This window comes from Monopterus albus, unplaced genomic scaffold, assembly GCF_001952655.1.
Source record: "Monopterus albus unplaced genomic scaffold, M_albus_1.0 scaffold92.1, whole genome shotgun sequence".
Classification (NCBI taxonomy): Eukaryota; Metazoa; Chordata; class Actinopteri; order Synbranchiformes; family Synbranchidae; genus Monopterus; species Monopterus albus.
The window spans coordinates 2,261,229-2,277,050 of record NW_018127972.1 but is presented as its reverse complement, the minus strand read 5'-3'; the positions used below and the strand labels follow the sequence as shown (position 1 = coordinate 2,277,050).

Below are 15,822 nucleotides of genomic sequence, written 5' to 3'. Positions count from 1 at the left end.
TAGGCTATTGCTGTTTTTCTGTATTTTTATCATCATGAATCATGCGTATAATCAGCCTATTGTTGAAACTGTTGATTATTATGATTCATGCACAAGGCTGATTTGGCACTGAATTGTTTTAATAAAGATACCGACATGCATGCAATTCTTGCCATCATCATCGAAGCATGGCGCAGCAGTAAACTTCACCTTAATGTACGAATTGAGCCAGCACGATATAATGTGGTGTTCATAAGTGTAGTTCTGAAATTTGGACAGAGCCAGGCTACCTCTGTCTTCAGTGTTAATGCTGAACTAGACTCACCATGTCCTGAATGCAGTTCATCCCCAAGTGAGATGTTATCAGTCTTCTCATCTTATTCTCAGAAAGAAAACCAACAAGTACATTTCTCAACAACGTCAACAAATAAGATGTTTTCAGAAATGAAACTTGGTACTTAGATTATGATGCTTTGAAACCATATTCTGTGCATTTCACCTTTATCCTTCTACCCTCTAGAGCCAGCAGCTCCTGCAGAAGCTGAAATCTCTGCCCTATATCAAAACATCGGTAGGTGATTGCTTCATGTTCTGTCATTAACAATAACATACTGGCAATGTCTTCCATAATAAAAGGTGAACAGGCTATCTGCTCAGGCTTCCGGTCTTTTATGAGAAGTAGGTCCTTGTGTATGTACGTGACATCATGTTGCAGTCACCCATTCACAGCTCAGCCTGCTGTATGCTGTCCTGCATGGTATTAATAAGTGACAGATAAACTATACTCCTGAAAGAGGACAACCTTTAGGGAACAGTTAATTCTAAAAAGAACATTTTAGGCATAATGATTTGCAACAATGTAATATGAAATAACTGATGTCCGTTTAAGTACTGCCCATATTTATGCCGACATTAGACTTTGGTCTCTAGGCTCATGGTGGTATTAAACTGGTGGTAATGGCCTATAATGCTGGGTGTGTCAAACCTGTTGTAGGTGTGTACGGTGTTCACCTTTCAGTAGCACAGTAGTGCCTGTGACTTTTGTTATCTTAAGGGCTTGTGTAAAGCATGCACACACAGTGGCAGTCACTCTAATATTATTCTACTTGTTCTTTAGCAGTGATATCGCTCCCTCTGTGTATCAGATGCCAAATATCACATGAGCATTTTGAATCCTTCTATAATGGTGCTGTGATGTCGGAATAAGTTTATAATAGAACATTTATGCTGTGGGCACACCGAAACCATTACTTTTACAGATGGATGAAGTCATATGAGGGGAAAAATATAAATGTGCCACCTTTAAGTAAGTCATTCAAAGAAATGAGAGATAAAGATTTCTTTTTTTTCTCAGCTGATGGGGGAAGTGTTTCTTTTCAGATTTCTGTCAGCAGCCAAAATTAAATAGTAGTTGTCGACTGATGATGAATTGGTGGTGGTGAATTGGAATTGGACTGGTAACCTCCTTTTAAATTGTGATGAAGTTCATGATATCAGTAGCTGGGTTGCAGGTAGAGTGATAAAATAATTAGCCCTGCCTTGTCAGCACTAGCACACCACCATGAAACTAGAGGCATTTGAGTCTGCTGAGTACTTTTCTAAACACAGGAGCATATGTGAAAACTTGAAATTTACTCCCTCAACACGTGAAATTCAAACACATATGTTGACATGGGAATACTGGTTAATTTATTATTTGCATAACGATTGGTGAGATGGCTCACAGCAGTACAAGTGATTGTGGACTTTTCATGAATTAATAAATAGCATGTAGAACTTGTAACATGAAGTAATGACCTCCAGATATTTAAAGACAAGACCCATTTGTATTTGTAGGCTGTGCTTCAGACAGAGAGCTCTCTCGTCAAGGCTCTGACTAGGGCAACATCTGAACTGTGTTGATACTGAAACTATTTCAGGGTACAAACTTGGCTTAAAGGCTTGTCCACTAGCATCTACTAAAGGCAAACACTATCTGTACAGTCACTCTGATCTAATACATTAACAGACATGCAACGTGTTTTTTTATTTTTATTTTTTACTTATAGTGCAAGTACTGTGACCAGAGACTCTGCTTTTACAATGGCACCATGGAATTTAAATAAACTTTATTGAAAATATGCATAACAAATAAGGCAATATAACATTTTGCCAATATGGTGGGAGCACCAGTGGATGTCAGGCAAGCTCATATATAAATGCGCAATGGCCTGGAGATTTTGACAGTTCAAGGAGATCCTTAAACTATTTTGTTAGAAAAAAGTGAGTGAGGGTGAAAGTTTGCGAGATGTGTATAAACTGAGTTGCTTCCGCATAAAAATACTAGACCATATGTACGTACATTTTTTGAGGTTTTGAGGTTTAGGTCATGTCAAAGATTATAATTCATTGTAACATTGTAGATAAGTAAAAACAAAAAAAAAACAAACAAGGAAAAGCATGCCATGGGCTCTTTAACATCCTGTACTCAGATGCTGTGAACAATCAGATACGCAATCAGAATCGTAACAGTGGTATTCAAATTCACTGTAGATTGGTAAAAGGATGAATTTCAGTTTCATCTTTGTCATCAACATGCGTTGTGTTGATGCAGCAGTTTGAGTTTCAGTACCACTGTGTATGAAGTGTATGTTTCTGTATGTGTGTATAGCTGTAGCTAGAGTCAGTGTGGGATGCCTTGGTTTCAGGGTATGGTGCCGCCAATCCCGCCCATCTCCGGGGCTTCACTGCGAGACGTTCTGGGCTCTCTAATGCTCTCTATTGTAGGTGGGACCAAGCCTCTGCCTTTCTTCCTTACTCGCCTCCTTCTTCATCCTTTCTGTCCCCCCTTCCTTTTTTTTCTTGCTATCACTGCTGACCATTTTCATTCACCCATATCAGCAGTGTTTGGGTCTCCATTGGTTGATGGACTGTTCACTTCTTCCTAATTGTTTAAGATGTGGTCCACGCAGGCATGTTTTTTTGAGGTACTTCAGGGAATACCTCTCCACACTTATCATTTTGTGCTGCATTTGGAAGAAATACAAGGGTCATGAATAATTAATAAATGTGTCAAGTGCTGTTGCATCTAATTACTTACTTTTGTTTACAATCTAAATAACTGTACATGTGACTGGACGACTGATGTCACTTAAAAATCTATTTGAAAAATTCTTTTCAGATATAGTGACCTAGTGTTGAAACATAGAAATATTTGTAGCCAAGCCAAAGTGTGGCTTGATGTAGAACTGTCTTGTCCCTATTAGAGAGCAAGCTGTTGTTTCACCAAGCATATTGTCTTGTCATGCTTACAGCATATTGACTTTAATAATTAGCATTGCTAATTTTTTCAGCATGTGTTGAGGTACTTAGTTTCCAAATGTTTATTTGTTACATACACAAAAAAGTTTATGCACACTATACAAAATTAAAGTTAGAAAAGCAGGGATAACAGCTACTACTTTTAAGCACCAAGCCCCTAAATTTGGTGGCCAAAGTACATTTTTGATGGCCCAAATGTAAACATTTGTAAAACAATGCAGAAAAGGCAATTTAATGCAACTTAACACAACTGATACTTCAAGAAATGAAAAGACATTAACAGAATGAAAATGTGACTGTTCGTTTAAACTGAAAAGTTTAGCTCATTTGTAACCATACATATATCTTGTCTCTTGGTTCACAGTCTTTTATTTTGTTTGTTTGTTTTTGCAGATCCCCATGCCTTCTGCCTCATACCCACTCTCCTATGCTCCTTCCCTCCCTCCTAGCATTGTCCCTGTGTCAATCCTCTGTACACCACAGTACATTAATTTACATCATTAGGTGTATTATATTCTAGCCACTTACACTCCTGCCTCAACTCATTCCTGAATTTGCTTTTTTCATAGTCAGGGTTTTGTGTTTCTGGTCCTTCTGCTGCGATTGTGTTAGAAGTGATTAGGTTTAGTAAACCCATACTTCAGCAGCCCCGACATAAGGGAAGTGAGTCAGCGACAAGTAGCCTTACTATTTGCTGTTTTTGTAGAATGTTGAACTAAAAGGTGTGTATGAAACGAGATGTTTGTGGAACGTTAGAATTGTGTTGTGAGGTGCTGGGGGTCTGAGAAACAGGATCGCATTCTTAGTAGAAAAAGAGGCCTTGGTGGCCACAGCTAGCAACCTGTGGGGGACATATGGTGTCCACACAGTAACTTTTTGTGGCCACGGGCCATAGTTAATGTTGAACCCTGGAAAAGTGTCTGTGTGTGGCGAAAAAAAAAAAGAAAATGTACATATTCCACAACTAAAGCAAACTATACAATACAATTTTGTGCCTGCTTGTGCAAATGTGGAGGGCAGTGTAAATGATTTCTAAGGACAATGTGCTAAGCAAGGCTGAGGGTACACATAAGTCAGAGACACAGTTTTGGATATTTACCTCGTGACAATTGCGGCCAAAGATAAAATAGTTGCAAATTTGGTTACCCTTCTGAGATGTAAAATTCTCTCTCTCTGAGTATTATAAACCTAATGCAGTGGGTATTTTTTGTTTTTTTTACCTCCACCAAGGGCAGGAGTTATGTTTTTCCTGGTGTTTGTTCGTTTGCTTGTTTGTTTAACAGCATAATTCAAAAAGTAATGAACAGATATTGATGAAATTTTTTTGGAGAGGCAGAGTATGGCCCATGGAATAATTGATTAGATTTTGGTGCTGATTCATACAAAAACTTGGATCTGGGAATATTTTTTTAAAGACTAATTATCATTGTGAATTCTGGAAAGGCTGCTAAGTGTGTGTGATTCCCCCATGTTGCTGAAGTGCATATGACCAAACCAATGAGTGAATAACTGTCATGTCTATAATTTTTCTTAACTTAAAAATGAAAAATGATATAGGCATCAATTGAAATGCCAGCAGTAGGTTTTCATGGTCAAGCAATCATGTTATGAGGGTCAAATTATGGGAATATTGCTTTTATGGCATTATGGGCAAACAGAGTTGCCCATTGTTGGAGGTTTGCACTTTCTAAGTGCTGTCTAATTTAATTGTAGTTTTCATCTTAGTTTATCATAAGCTCTACTCTTACTTTGTCTGATGGCAGATGATGTTCTCATCGCACAGGTAGAGGCATCTCATCTGATAATTTCTTTATTTTGGCATAATTTTTATACATCACTGTTTGGTTTTTGCTGCTTGTTTGAAGCCATCTTATAAGTTGTATGTTTGGTGTTCTGGTGTGGATGATTTGAGCCTTCTGTGATTTGAGTTTTCTGTTTTGTTTGTACCTGTTATTAACCCTAAGGTCCTAGAGTTCCCCCTGTTGTTATGTACTTTTGATTCCATTTATGGGTCTCGAGTCCAGCATTAAAAAGAGAAAACCCTAGGGAAGAGGCTGCCCTAGTCTCAGTATGCTTCAAATAAACTGTGACTTTGTCTAAAGGTAAAACTATTTGTACCTGCTCCTATTATGCCATGCTAATAGAGGCTAATAGAGTGGGGCTAATAGAGAGGGGCAAGATTAGAAAAATCCTACACACTTTAAATTCGGGCCATATACATTTTGAGTTTATTCAGAGGCATTCATGATGTTACACTTGGATGTATGTCATGGTTTTGTAATGAACAAAAAGAAAAAAAAAAACTTGTGAGAAAAGTTAAAAGCCTGTATGCTTTCACAGCTCCACGCACCTGGCCAAGGACTTTGTAAAGTGGGTGTGTCAGATTTGTCTGGTTTGGGAAGTTACAAAAATTGTTGCGCAGTTGCACCAAAGGAAAGGTGGTTTCAGATGTTGTTGATAATGGCCTTGAAACCTGGCCTGAATGAAATAACAGTTTGGGCTCTAATTTCCTATAAGCACAAGGCTGGCATAGCTTCAGACACAGTTTGAATGCAATTTTCTTTAGGCACAAGTTTATTTTTTGTACATGGGTATGTTTGATATGCTCATGCAATGAAAATGAGCTGCAAAACCTTAGTAAATATGCCCCTAATCTGGAGATCACAATGTCTCTGTGCCCTATTTCAGGAAAATAGAGCCCATATTCTTGTATTTTTCTGGTTTTCTAACCTGTCAACACCACACATACTTGTGAATTATTCATGACCCTCACATTGACACCCAATAAACACTAGGCTTCATTTCAGCCTCATCCAGACATGATGCTTGCCTTAGCCTCTCACCTGGATGTCATCAATAATTAGCATCACTTTGAGTTTTACTTCTTCTGTTAGTGGTTCAGAAAAAAAAGAAATGTACCACATGTAACTGCACTGAGATCGGTTGTTTGCCGAATCTGATTGTGGTTAAATGATATAGCTCAAAACCTGAGAAACTCTGGGTGATGTATTCAAAAAGATGGGTATCTCCAGGTCCTACCTTCATCAATAAACTGGTTGCATGGTTCATAGAATTGCTTTTGAAATGTTCTATAGTAGAAGTGGTGTAATTGAAATGGTCAGTGCTATGTATTGATAAGTTTACACTAGAAAGTATGTTTATATTATGTCATTATCTGTCTATTGTAATCAATTATCAGCTCAGGCACTGAGGGGCCACCAATTCATCTGTCTTGTCATAGCTTCTAACCTGGAGCTTTGCTTTGGGCTGCTCCATACCTCCGAGAGGCACGGACTTGTGGCACTACCACTTCCATACAGAGCAGTTTGACAACTCAAACAAAAAGTATTTGATGTACAGCTACCATTACCTTGGACACAGCATATAGTAGCTTCAGTCAGTGTAGACACAGAGCAAAGACTTTAGTACATGTTTACATCATGCGCTTTCAACGTTTAATGATTTTGCATGTCATAAAGCATATCACATGTATGACAATAATAACTGTCTCAGGTGTCTGATTGGTATCTTTGTATGTCCAAAAGGTGGAGGATGAAAGCACCTCTCCTGTAGTGCTTTTCAAGTTTTCCCAGGAAATGAGCGCTGGTAAGGCTCTTACTTTCTGAACAAATACAATTGAGCCAATTTTAGTAAATACTTTGTCAATTATAACAAACTTGTAGCAGTACAGGATATGATGACTGTGGTGATCTTATTTATTTTTATGTTGGCTAAATACAAAGATTTGTGTAATAAGATATTTTAAACTGGAAGGCCCACATACTGGTTTGAAAATTTAAACATCAGTGTCTATACAGTCTGCTAAACAGCACAATGAAGTCAACTGGTCATTGGGTAATGCAAAAATAGAAGCAGATAAAATGCAAAATTTGGAGTTAAGATGCAGTATATTAATTAAAACCACTGGCAAAAAGAACGATCTTTAGTTTTAAAAGTGGCTCCAGTTGGGACACATCTAACTTCTAATGGGAGCTGGTTCCAGCTGTGGGCAGCATAATGACTAAAAGTGCTTTCACCTTGTTTAGTTTGAACTCTGGGCACCACTAGCTGACCAGTCTCTGTAGATCTGAAGGTGATATTGTAAAATGTTGGTTAGAATTAAAGGGCTATGTGAACAAGTTTTCTGTACATTTTAGTTTTTTTTGTTTTTTTTTTGCTGAAAATGACCATAAAATACAATTGAAAGCTCTAAAAAAAAGCTTCAAAACTGATCTTTTGAATAATAATAATAAATAATTATTGAGAGAGTACCAAGATGATGTCATTATAAACAAAATAATTGTAACATATTGTGGTATTTATACTTTATATCCCTTTCTCTTGTGTTGGTAGCATCAAGTGAGGGTTCAATGGACGGTTCCTCTGCTGGGGAAAAAGAAGTCCTCGATGCCTTCAACAGATGGGTAAGGGTTGTCCCTTCTTTATGTACTGTAACTTACAGTTTTGTGCCTATGCTTTCAACACTAACTCCTATGTTAACCAACCCACAATTGATGTTTTATTTATTTATTTATTTATTTATTTATTTTTATTTCTCTGTCTGTAGCTGTGTGAACAGCTCACCAAGCTAGTTCCCACCAGTGGTGTAGATTTGGTAGAACTTGAAGACGAAGGTACCTGTGTTCGCTTCAGCCCCCTCCTGACTGCTGCAGGTAATGTGAACACACACAAACACATTGACTCACAAACACAATATTCTGCCTGGGTGTGGTTTTACTATTGTGAAATTATGCAAAGAAGAGTTCAGATATAACCAGGAAATAGTCATGACTGTGGCTTCTACTTCCCACCCAGTCCTGGGGACCCAGCAGCAGGACATTGAGGACCTGGTAGAGAAGCTGACAGAGCTGGCGCCAGTGATGAGCTCCACACTATCCCTCAGACAGGACTTCAGAGAGGAGACCCACCGGCATTCACTCTCACTCAGATACATAGAGGAGATCAGCTGGCCTGGCCTGGGAGTTGTCCAGTAAGGCTGGTTAGGCTTCATAGTTGTGTAGTAAATCACTATTTATTCAGTTAATTATCTTGTATGCACAAAGAAAATAAAATTGGTTTAATAAACACTGACATTTTCTATTGTTAAGAAGATTATCCTTATATCAGGCTTTAAAATGTTATAGCTATCACACAACTACTACCCAGGTCAGCAGTGTCCTTTTTATAGTTTTAATTTTCATTTATGCCAACTGCCTAAAGGGTTCAACACTGTTTGACGGTTGGGAAATAAGCACATTGTATTTTCATACAACTTCTTTACAATAAAAGTGTGCCTAGTAGCTTGCCAGTTGAAGACTTTCAGTGTGAAGCAGCAACAGAAGGAAAGGTTTGGTTAGCATCAGCAGTAACTTAACAGTGCTCCAAAGCATCTGTAAGCTATTATTCTTGCTGTCCCCTAAGAAATGTTGGGATTTTTCATGAAAAGATCTGCTGCAATGTTCAGAATACAAACATGGGACTGTGACATGTTGATATTCAGGTATGAGCCACAGCCTGAAGGGATCAGTGAGAGCAAAAGGAAGCAGGAGCTGGAGAAAATTAACAGTGAACTGTTGAAGAAACTGCAAGACCTTGACACTGACATCATCTTCTCCAGTGGTTAGTACCTTTACATGTCAGGGAGACCTGTGAACAATGTGACTTCCAGTATTTATTTTACTAAACTTTTCTGTTGTTTCTCTGTACTTTTCATGTCTCCCTGTCTATTCCCAGGCCCTGAGACTGGGACAGAGGAACACTATATCTTTGTGGGGATGGTGAATGAGGACGTTGATGTTTCAGAGCTAGTGGATACCATAGCTGCCCTGGGGAGGGACATAGAGGAGAGTGGAAGGGTAAGTGCTATGCTAATGTTATAGGATACCCGAGGGCCATTAGACAGTTGCAAAAAGTATTTTCCGAGATTAAACCAATAGTTCATTAGCTTCTTACCTAGTGACAAAATTGGTAGCTATATTTTAATTAGTTGTAATTGGGATGATTGTGTAATTATATCACATTTAAATAATGAAAAAGTAAGCAAGAATAAATGAGTAACATATTTTGAGAAACTTTCATTTCAATTATTTTCCCTTGGGTATAATTAAATGTATATTAGAATAACACTACATGCACCATATCTTACTGCATTTTTACTAGGGATTCACCGATACTGACATTAATATCAATACATTTCAGCAGTTCGGAGATATTTGATAGATGACGATGACAAAAAGCCAACTACAGTTTGCCAACCAGTTTGGTACAAACTGTCCTCATATTAAATGTGTTGAAACATTTGTTTTTCTTCCTGCTGCTGCTATTATGCAATGAAAATGCATCATCCATGTGACGTGACCACTTCCTAAACGGCTGATAATGATGTAACCAGTCCAGCTGGTAGTTTTCCTCTGGCACTGGCCAGCCTGCTCATTTTTTGACGTTCAACTTCGGGTTTGATTTGATTACATCAAAAATGAATGATGCAACTCTTCTTTCAAGATACCACCACTGGAAATCTATCACAATGAATTGGGTATTAGTGATCATAGAGTGATAATACGTAACAAAATATTTGTAAGATATGCTCCAAGTTGTTTTCCAGTTGTGCTTTGGTTGTTACACAATCATTTTATGACATTTCAAAATAGCTAATTCTTTCTTTTGTAGCTGCTGGAGAACATGACAGAAGTGGTGAGAAAAGGCATCCTGGAGGCAGAGCTACAGCTGCAAAAGGCCAATGAGGAGAACCAAGTTGTAGAGGTGTGTGTGTGTGTGTGTGTGTGTGTATACATTGTGTGGACACATTGATGCCTTCATTGTGAGAACATCTTGGTGCTGTGAGGACTTTTTGGCCAGTCTTTGCATTATGAAAGGGCTTTTTGAAGATCAAGACTTTGTTTTACAGTTATGGGTAGAATTAGGTTTAGTGTTAGGGTCCTTTTTTCTTTTCTTTCCTTTATTTTATCACAGACACACATTAATCAACATTCAGCAAACGTGTTAGATTTAGCCAAGAGGCATCACACACAGCCCCAGTATTAAGAAGGATGATTGGAGTCTGAAATTTAAACCTTGCAGTTTCTGGTTAAGGTAAGGTTAGAGGGTAGACATTTAATTTGTGATTGTTATAGTTAAGTGTCTAGGGAATGTACAGATGGGAGAAGAATTAAAGGAAAATCCTGAATGGAAATAAAAAGAAATGTAGTGGTCAATGATGAATTTGCAGATTTCTTTTCTTGATTATTTGATTCTTAGCTTTATATATAGAATGACCCCAAAAATGCCCATTTTAATTTTTGAGAGTCAAAGATGGTGTTTTAAAATGGACTGTTTTGTCCAACCAACAATTCCAAAGATATGCAGTTTATTATTATTATTATGTCTGACAGAGAAAAGTGCAAATTACTCACTGTAAAGAAGATGGAACCAGAAAATGGTGGTGAAAATTGTACAGAGAACTGTTTTTTCACAATAATATTAATACAGTACTAATGTTCCAGCCTCTATTGCATTGTGTTCCATGTTGCTACTTGACACAGATAACGTTGTAAGGTATGTGCTGTATGTGAAACAAGAAAAATTTCATGTAATGCTTTGATAGTTGAACAAACTCCCCACTTTTCTAGTTGTGTTGATGGTGTAAATTTGAAAACTTCTTACTAAAATGCTACATAGACTGCAGTGTTATGTCTGGGATAGACTGGACCAAAGCCAAGCAAGAATTATCTAAATTACTTCATTTGCTAATCCAGGAAAATGTGGTCTGGTCCCAATGCAGGCAGCAGGAGGTAAAATGTATCGACAAAACCACGCGCAGTTGAAAAATTCCATTTTTACCATGGCACCGGTGAATGTCAGGCAAGCTCACATGAACATGCAGCTGCCTGGAGATTATGACCACTCAAGAAAATCCTTACTTAATCTTGTTAGGACAAAAAAGTCTTGAGACTTATATAAACTGAGTTGCTTCTGCATAGAATTACAGGAACATATATACACCTATTTCTTTTAGTTTTAGGTCACATCTAAGATGATCATTCACCCTTGTAACATTGTAGATAAGTCAGAAAACAAAGAAAAACATCCCATGGGCTCTTTCAGCAACATCAGAAAACTGACAGCTGGATCAGGTGTTAAGAACTCGGTATGCCTTACCTTCTAAACTTGCACAGATAATGTTATGTACTATCCAAATTATGATAAAGGTGCACATCTGCTACTGTTGCCAATGCTGTGCATGAAATATCTCTGCATATTTCCTTGAAACAGTTCCTCAAGCAGGTGCACTTTAATTTGTGTTGTATTTATATTGTGACCACTTCCCACAAACCATAGTTTGTTACTTTACTGCTCAGGCTGTGTACATAAGCTGCATACCCATACATACATGTTATTTGTCTGTCGGCCTTAGTGCCAGTTCAAGTGGCCTTTGTTACCTGCAAAATGTATGAAATTGAAGGCAAAATGGCCTTGCCATTCAAATTATGAAATTTATGGCTTGTTCACACTTATAGAAAAACACAATTGTGTGTGTTCTTGTACTTGCTACATAGTAAGTACCAAAAAAGTATTTTTGCTACAGAGTGAGGACATTTATGGAAAGTGAGGACATTTTGGCTGGTCCTCACTTTGTGAAACACATTTTTGATGGTTAAGACTTGGTTTTAGGGTTCAGGTTAGAATTTGGTTTAGGTTAGGTGTTAGGGTAAGGGTTATGGTCAAGCATTTAGTTCTGATGTTTACGGTTATGGTCAGGCATTTAGTTCTGATGTTTAAAGTCAGGATAGGTTAAGGAGCTAAGAAATGCATTTGGTTAGTGAGTGCCCTCACAAAGAGAGAGGTACAAATATGTGTGTGTGAGATGAGTTGGAGAACAGATGTAGTAAATTATTCGTCCTCAGTATAGTAAGATGGGTTTGTTTGTCTCTTGCTTCATTAATTGTAATTGTTGATGCATGTGTGTGTAAGTGTATATGTGAATATACATATCCAATCCATATAAATGTTTAACTTCTGGTGTGTCTGTGTGTTATAGGGTATGCTGAGACAGCTTCCTCTGGTTGGCTCTATGTTAAACTGGTTCTCTCCAGTTCAAGGCTCCATAAAAGGAAGGACTTTTAGCCTGTCTGCAGGTACCGTGTGTCACTGTATGATGAGACTGTAGTCTAGTGGGACAATAGAGGTGACACTTTGAAGTCACTTTAATGTCTTATTAGATGTAACTTTTCAACCCAGTGCTAAACACAACAGAACCAAGAGGGATTTATGATAGTCCAGAATAGAAAATCCAGCATCACATTGTTATTAGTATTGTTTTACAAACTTTAGTTAACATACATGCTTTGTCGTTGCCTTTTTTTTGGAAAGTCCCAAAATTATGAGTGAGGAGATTTTGGTTCAGCATCAGCACCCACTCCTGTTAAAGTATTAAATCCCTGGTGTTGCTTTAAAATTCTCTTTTCAGCCTTTAAAGAACACGGTGTTACATCACAAGAGAACACTGACATAACGTACCATATAGAGTCCAGCAGTGCTGAAGAGTGGAGGCCAGTCAATGATCTTTAAGCAATGTTGGTGTTTTTCAGCAATGCTTTAACACCAAGAGAATCCCTGTTGCTACATTAAGTGATGCTCCAATACTACAAACTGCTGTGGACTTGTGTGACTTACATCCTTGGAGATTCGGAGGGACTGATTGGAAAATGCCTCAACTTTTATGGAAATTGGATTTATCATTGTTCAAAGTGCAGTAAAAACTAAAATCTCTGATTTGATAATTTGCTTGAACCTTTATTTAACTGACCAAAGTGCACAGGCCAACTTAATTGCATTTTGTAACTAGAAAGTACTCAGAGACTGCAAACCTCCACCAAAGAGTAACTCAGTTTCCCCATAAAAACAAATCTTCCCATGATCCACTGAGAGGCCACCTCTCTTTTTCAGGGACTTGAATATGTGTGAAGGTACCTTCAACACAGAGGTGTATATTGGGATTTTAGAGAGACATACTCTGTCATTCAGACACACTGTCTTTTCCCGGGAAGTCTGTGGATATTTTGGCAGGACAATCTCAGGCATCATTCTGCACATGCTACAACAAGCGTGGCTTTGTAGACACAGAGGTAAACACACCTCTGTACCAACTTTTTTGAGTGTGTTGCAGTTATCAAATTCTAAATTTGTTTATATTTGCAAAAAGCAATTGAGTTGGTCAGTGAAAACATTAAAAACATTTTTGTGCTTTTGTCAGTTAAAGTTTTAAATGAATGAACAAATCACAAATTATAATTTGTCATTGCATTTTGGAAAATGTCCCAACTTTTCTGGAAAATTGAGTTTGTAGATGCAAATCCCACAGGCCAGCATGCATTGTGTGGTTGCAAAATCTAGCATCAGTTAGTATTAAAACACTTAATTTCCATACTCCTTTCTGTGTTTTCAGCCATTCTAAATCTGTTCAGAAAAATGCGGATGTCCTCACCACATACCATTCACTAAAATTGTCTTAGCTTATGTACATGTAGGGCCAACAGTGAGTGAGTGAGTGAGAGAGGCATGGGACACGGGGAACGTGTGCCTGTAACCCTGCTGACTTTGACAGGAAGTTGCAATATTAGCCAGAAGTTGTTCCCCTTGGCAGGTTCACAGTTAGGTTTATGGTAGGGTGTTAGGATTAGAAGTTAGGGTTAATGTTAACCCAAAGTGTAGCCCACCTTCTGGAAAAGTTGACAATTTCCATACGAGGTTGACGGTGTGCAAACCTTGGTTGCAATCTGCCATCTTGTCTGAAGTCAGGCCCCAGTCACATTGTTGGGTGAGATAGTTGATTATGGGAGCAGCGTTTGTGTCAGGTCTGTTTACATATGATATGACCATTCTGGTTAGATAAAGCATTTTATCTGCTCAGCAGTGCTGGAAAACAGAAGAAAAATAAAGAAAACTAAGGGCAGTATAGAGGAAGAGCCCTGCAGTGGAATGGTTGCTAATCTAACTGCCCACTTGTCAGATTTGGAGATGGCCTCCATGAGTTGTGAAATCACCTACTGCACTAGCTCTCTGTGGTATTATTCTAATAGTTTAGTTGAATGTGACATGCACTGATTGGTTATTTGGCAACTCATCTTAAAATCATTGTCAATTTAATCTGCATTTTAATTTTGGTAGTCCAGAAAACCGTAGTAAATAATAAGTTGAGCTTTCATTTTGTTCACACACCATGGACTGCATATTTGGATTATAGTTATTTCCATTTTACTGGATATTTCTCAGGTAGTTAGTTGGCATGCTTAAAACTCAAGCAGACTAAATTCAGATTTCCTCATTGTAAGCTTAAACAAACATATTCCACAATACATATGCGACATACATTATATACACACATATGCCATGTTTTTATGGACAAGTTCTAAACTCATCAAACATATGGTGTAAAAGAGACCAACTGTTAAAGCATAGTAAATCTACAGAAATTTCCACTGTCATTGAAGTTTGATGTATATTGCTAAATACTGTACATACATATTGCACTGTGTGTGCTGTATTATATATATCAAAGTAGGTACATTTTCATCAGTGCATGTAAACCGTGTGTGGCCCTAGGTTCTGTGGACTCCACAGAGGAGATATACTCCACAAAGGCCCAGACAGACAGGCTGTCCTTGCAAGAGACTCCAACCTCCTCACTGAAGAGACTTCCAGGTACTGTATATTCTCAACTATCAGTTGGTATGCAAATAAGAGCTAGATCACACATAACGGCACACTGTGGACTTACTGTCCACCAGTAGTTCACAGTATATATTAATCATAATCCACTTCTACATCCCAAACCTCATCAATAGAACAGTCTAAAATTCTGTTGTTGGTTTATAAAGCACTGAAAGGTTTAGGGAATAGTTTATTTCTGATCTGCTGCTCAGATGATCTGGGATGGGTCTATTTTATGCCCCCTAAATCAAAACTAAACTCTGAGAAGCAGCATTCAACTTTTTATAGTATGCACTACTCCAAATCTGAAACAAATCATCCTGAAGAACCGAGATCTGCTGGATGGATGTGGATGGAAAGATGAATATGTTCATTGCTTGCTACTGCACCTTCGAGTTGCCCCAGTGTGCCCCCACACACACCTAATTCTAAGTAAGGGGACTGAAATCACACTTAGCCTGTGCGCTTCTTGTCATTGTTTAATTACAGGCCAGAGGTTGTTCCGGCGCTCAGGGACAGGCTCCGACTCCTTTAGTGAGACCAGCTCCATTGGACAAGATGAGACAACCAAAGGGAAGAGTACCACTGTGAGCGACAGCATCGACTCCTCTACTTCTCCACCTGTGCCTGAGGAGGGATCGCACACTGCAGTTGATGTTGCACCAGAGAAAATTCAGGAGGCTAATGAGCAGGTGCACACACAGGTGGAGCCTGATGAGGTGGAGAGGCAGCCTGGAAGCCAAGCGGTGGAGCAGAGCAAGAGATAGGATGACTCTTTCAGCAGGTATCTCCAATCATCCTCTAAATGGTACCAGCCTGACAGATGTTTTAAAA

General features: G+C 38.4%; 1 protein-coding gene across 1 annotated transcript in view; it reads left to right on the top strand.

Annotated features, from left to right (window-relative positions):
* Positions 1 to 15,816, top strand: part of pdxdc1 (pyridoxal-dependent decarboxylase domain containing 1) — a 24,492-nt gene extending 8,676 nt beyond the window's left edge. Inside the window, exons 11-21 of the mRNA XM_020608223.1 lie at positions 500 to 550; positions 6,825 to 6,885; positions 7,633 to 7,703; positions 7,847 to 7,952; positions 8,095 to 8,269; positions 8,780 to 8,898; positions 9,013 to 9,134; positions 9,949 to 10,041; positions 12,317 to 12,413; positions 14,881 to 14,979; positions 15,478 to 15,816. Of these exons, the coding sequence (XP_020463879.1) occupies positions 500 to 550; positions 6,825 to 6,885; positions 7,633 to 7,703; positions 7,847 to 7,952; positions 8,095 to 8,269; positions 8,780 to 8,898; positions 9,013 to 9,134; positions 9,949 to 10,041; positions 12,317 to 12,413; positions 14,881 to 14,979; positions 15,478 to 15,755 (1,272 nt within the window). The 3' untranslated portion in view covers positions 15,756 to 15,816. The remainder of the gene's footprint in view (positions 1 to 499; positions 551 to 6,824; positions 6,886 to 7,632; positions 7,704 to 7,846; positions 7,953 to 8,094; positions 8,270 to 8,779; positions 8,899 to 9,012; positions 9,135 to 9,948; positions 10,042 to 12,316; positions 12,414 to 14,880; positions 14,980 to 15,477) is intronic.
* The last annotated feature ends 6 nt before the right edge of the window (positions 15,817 to 15,822 follow it).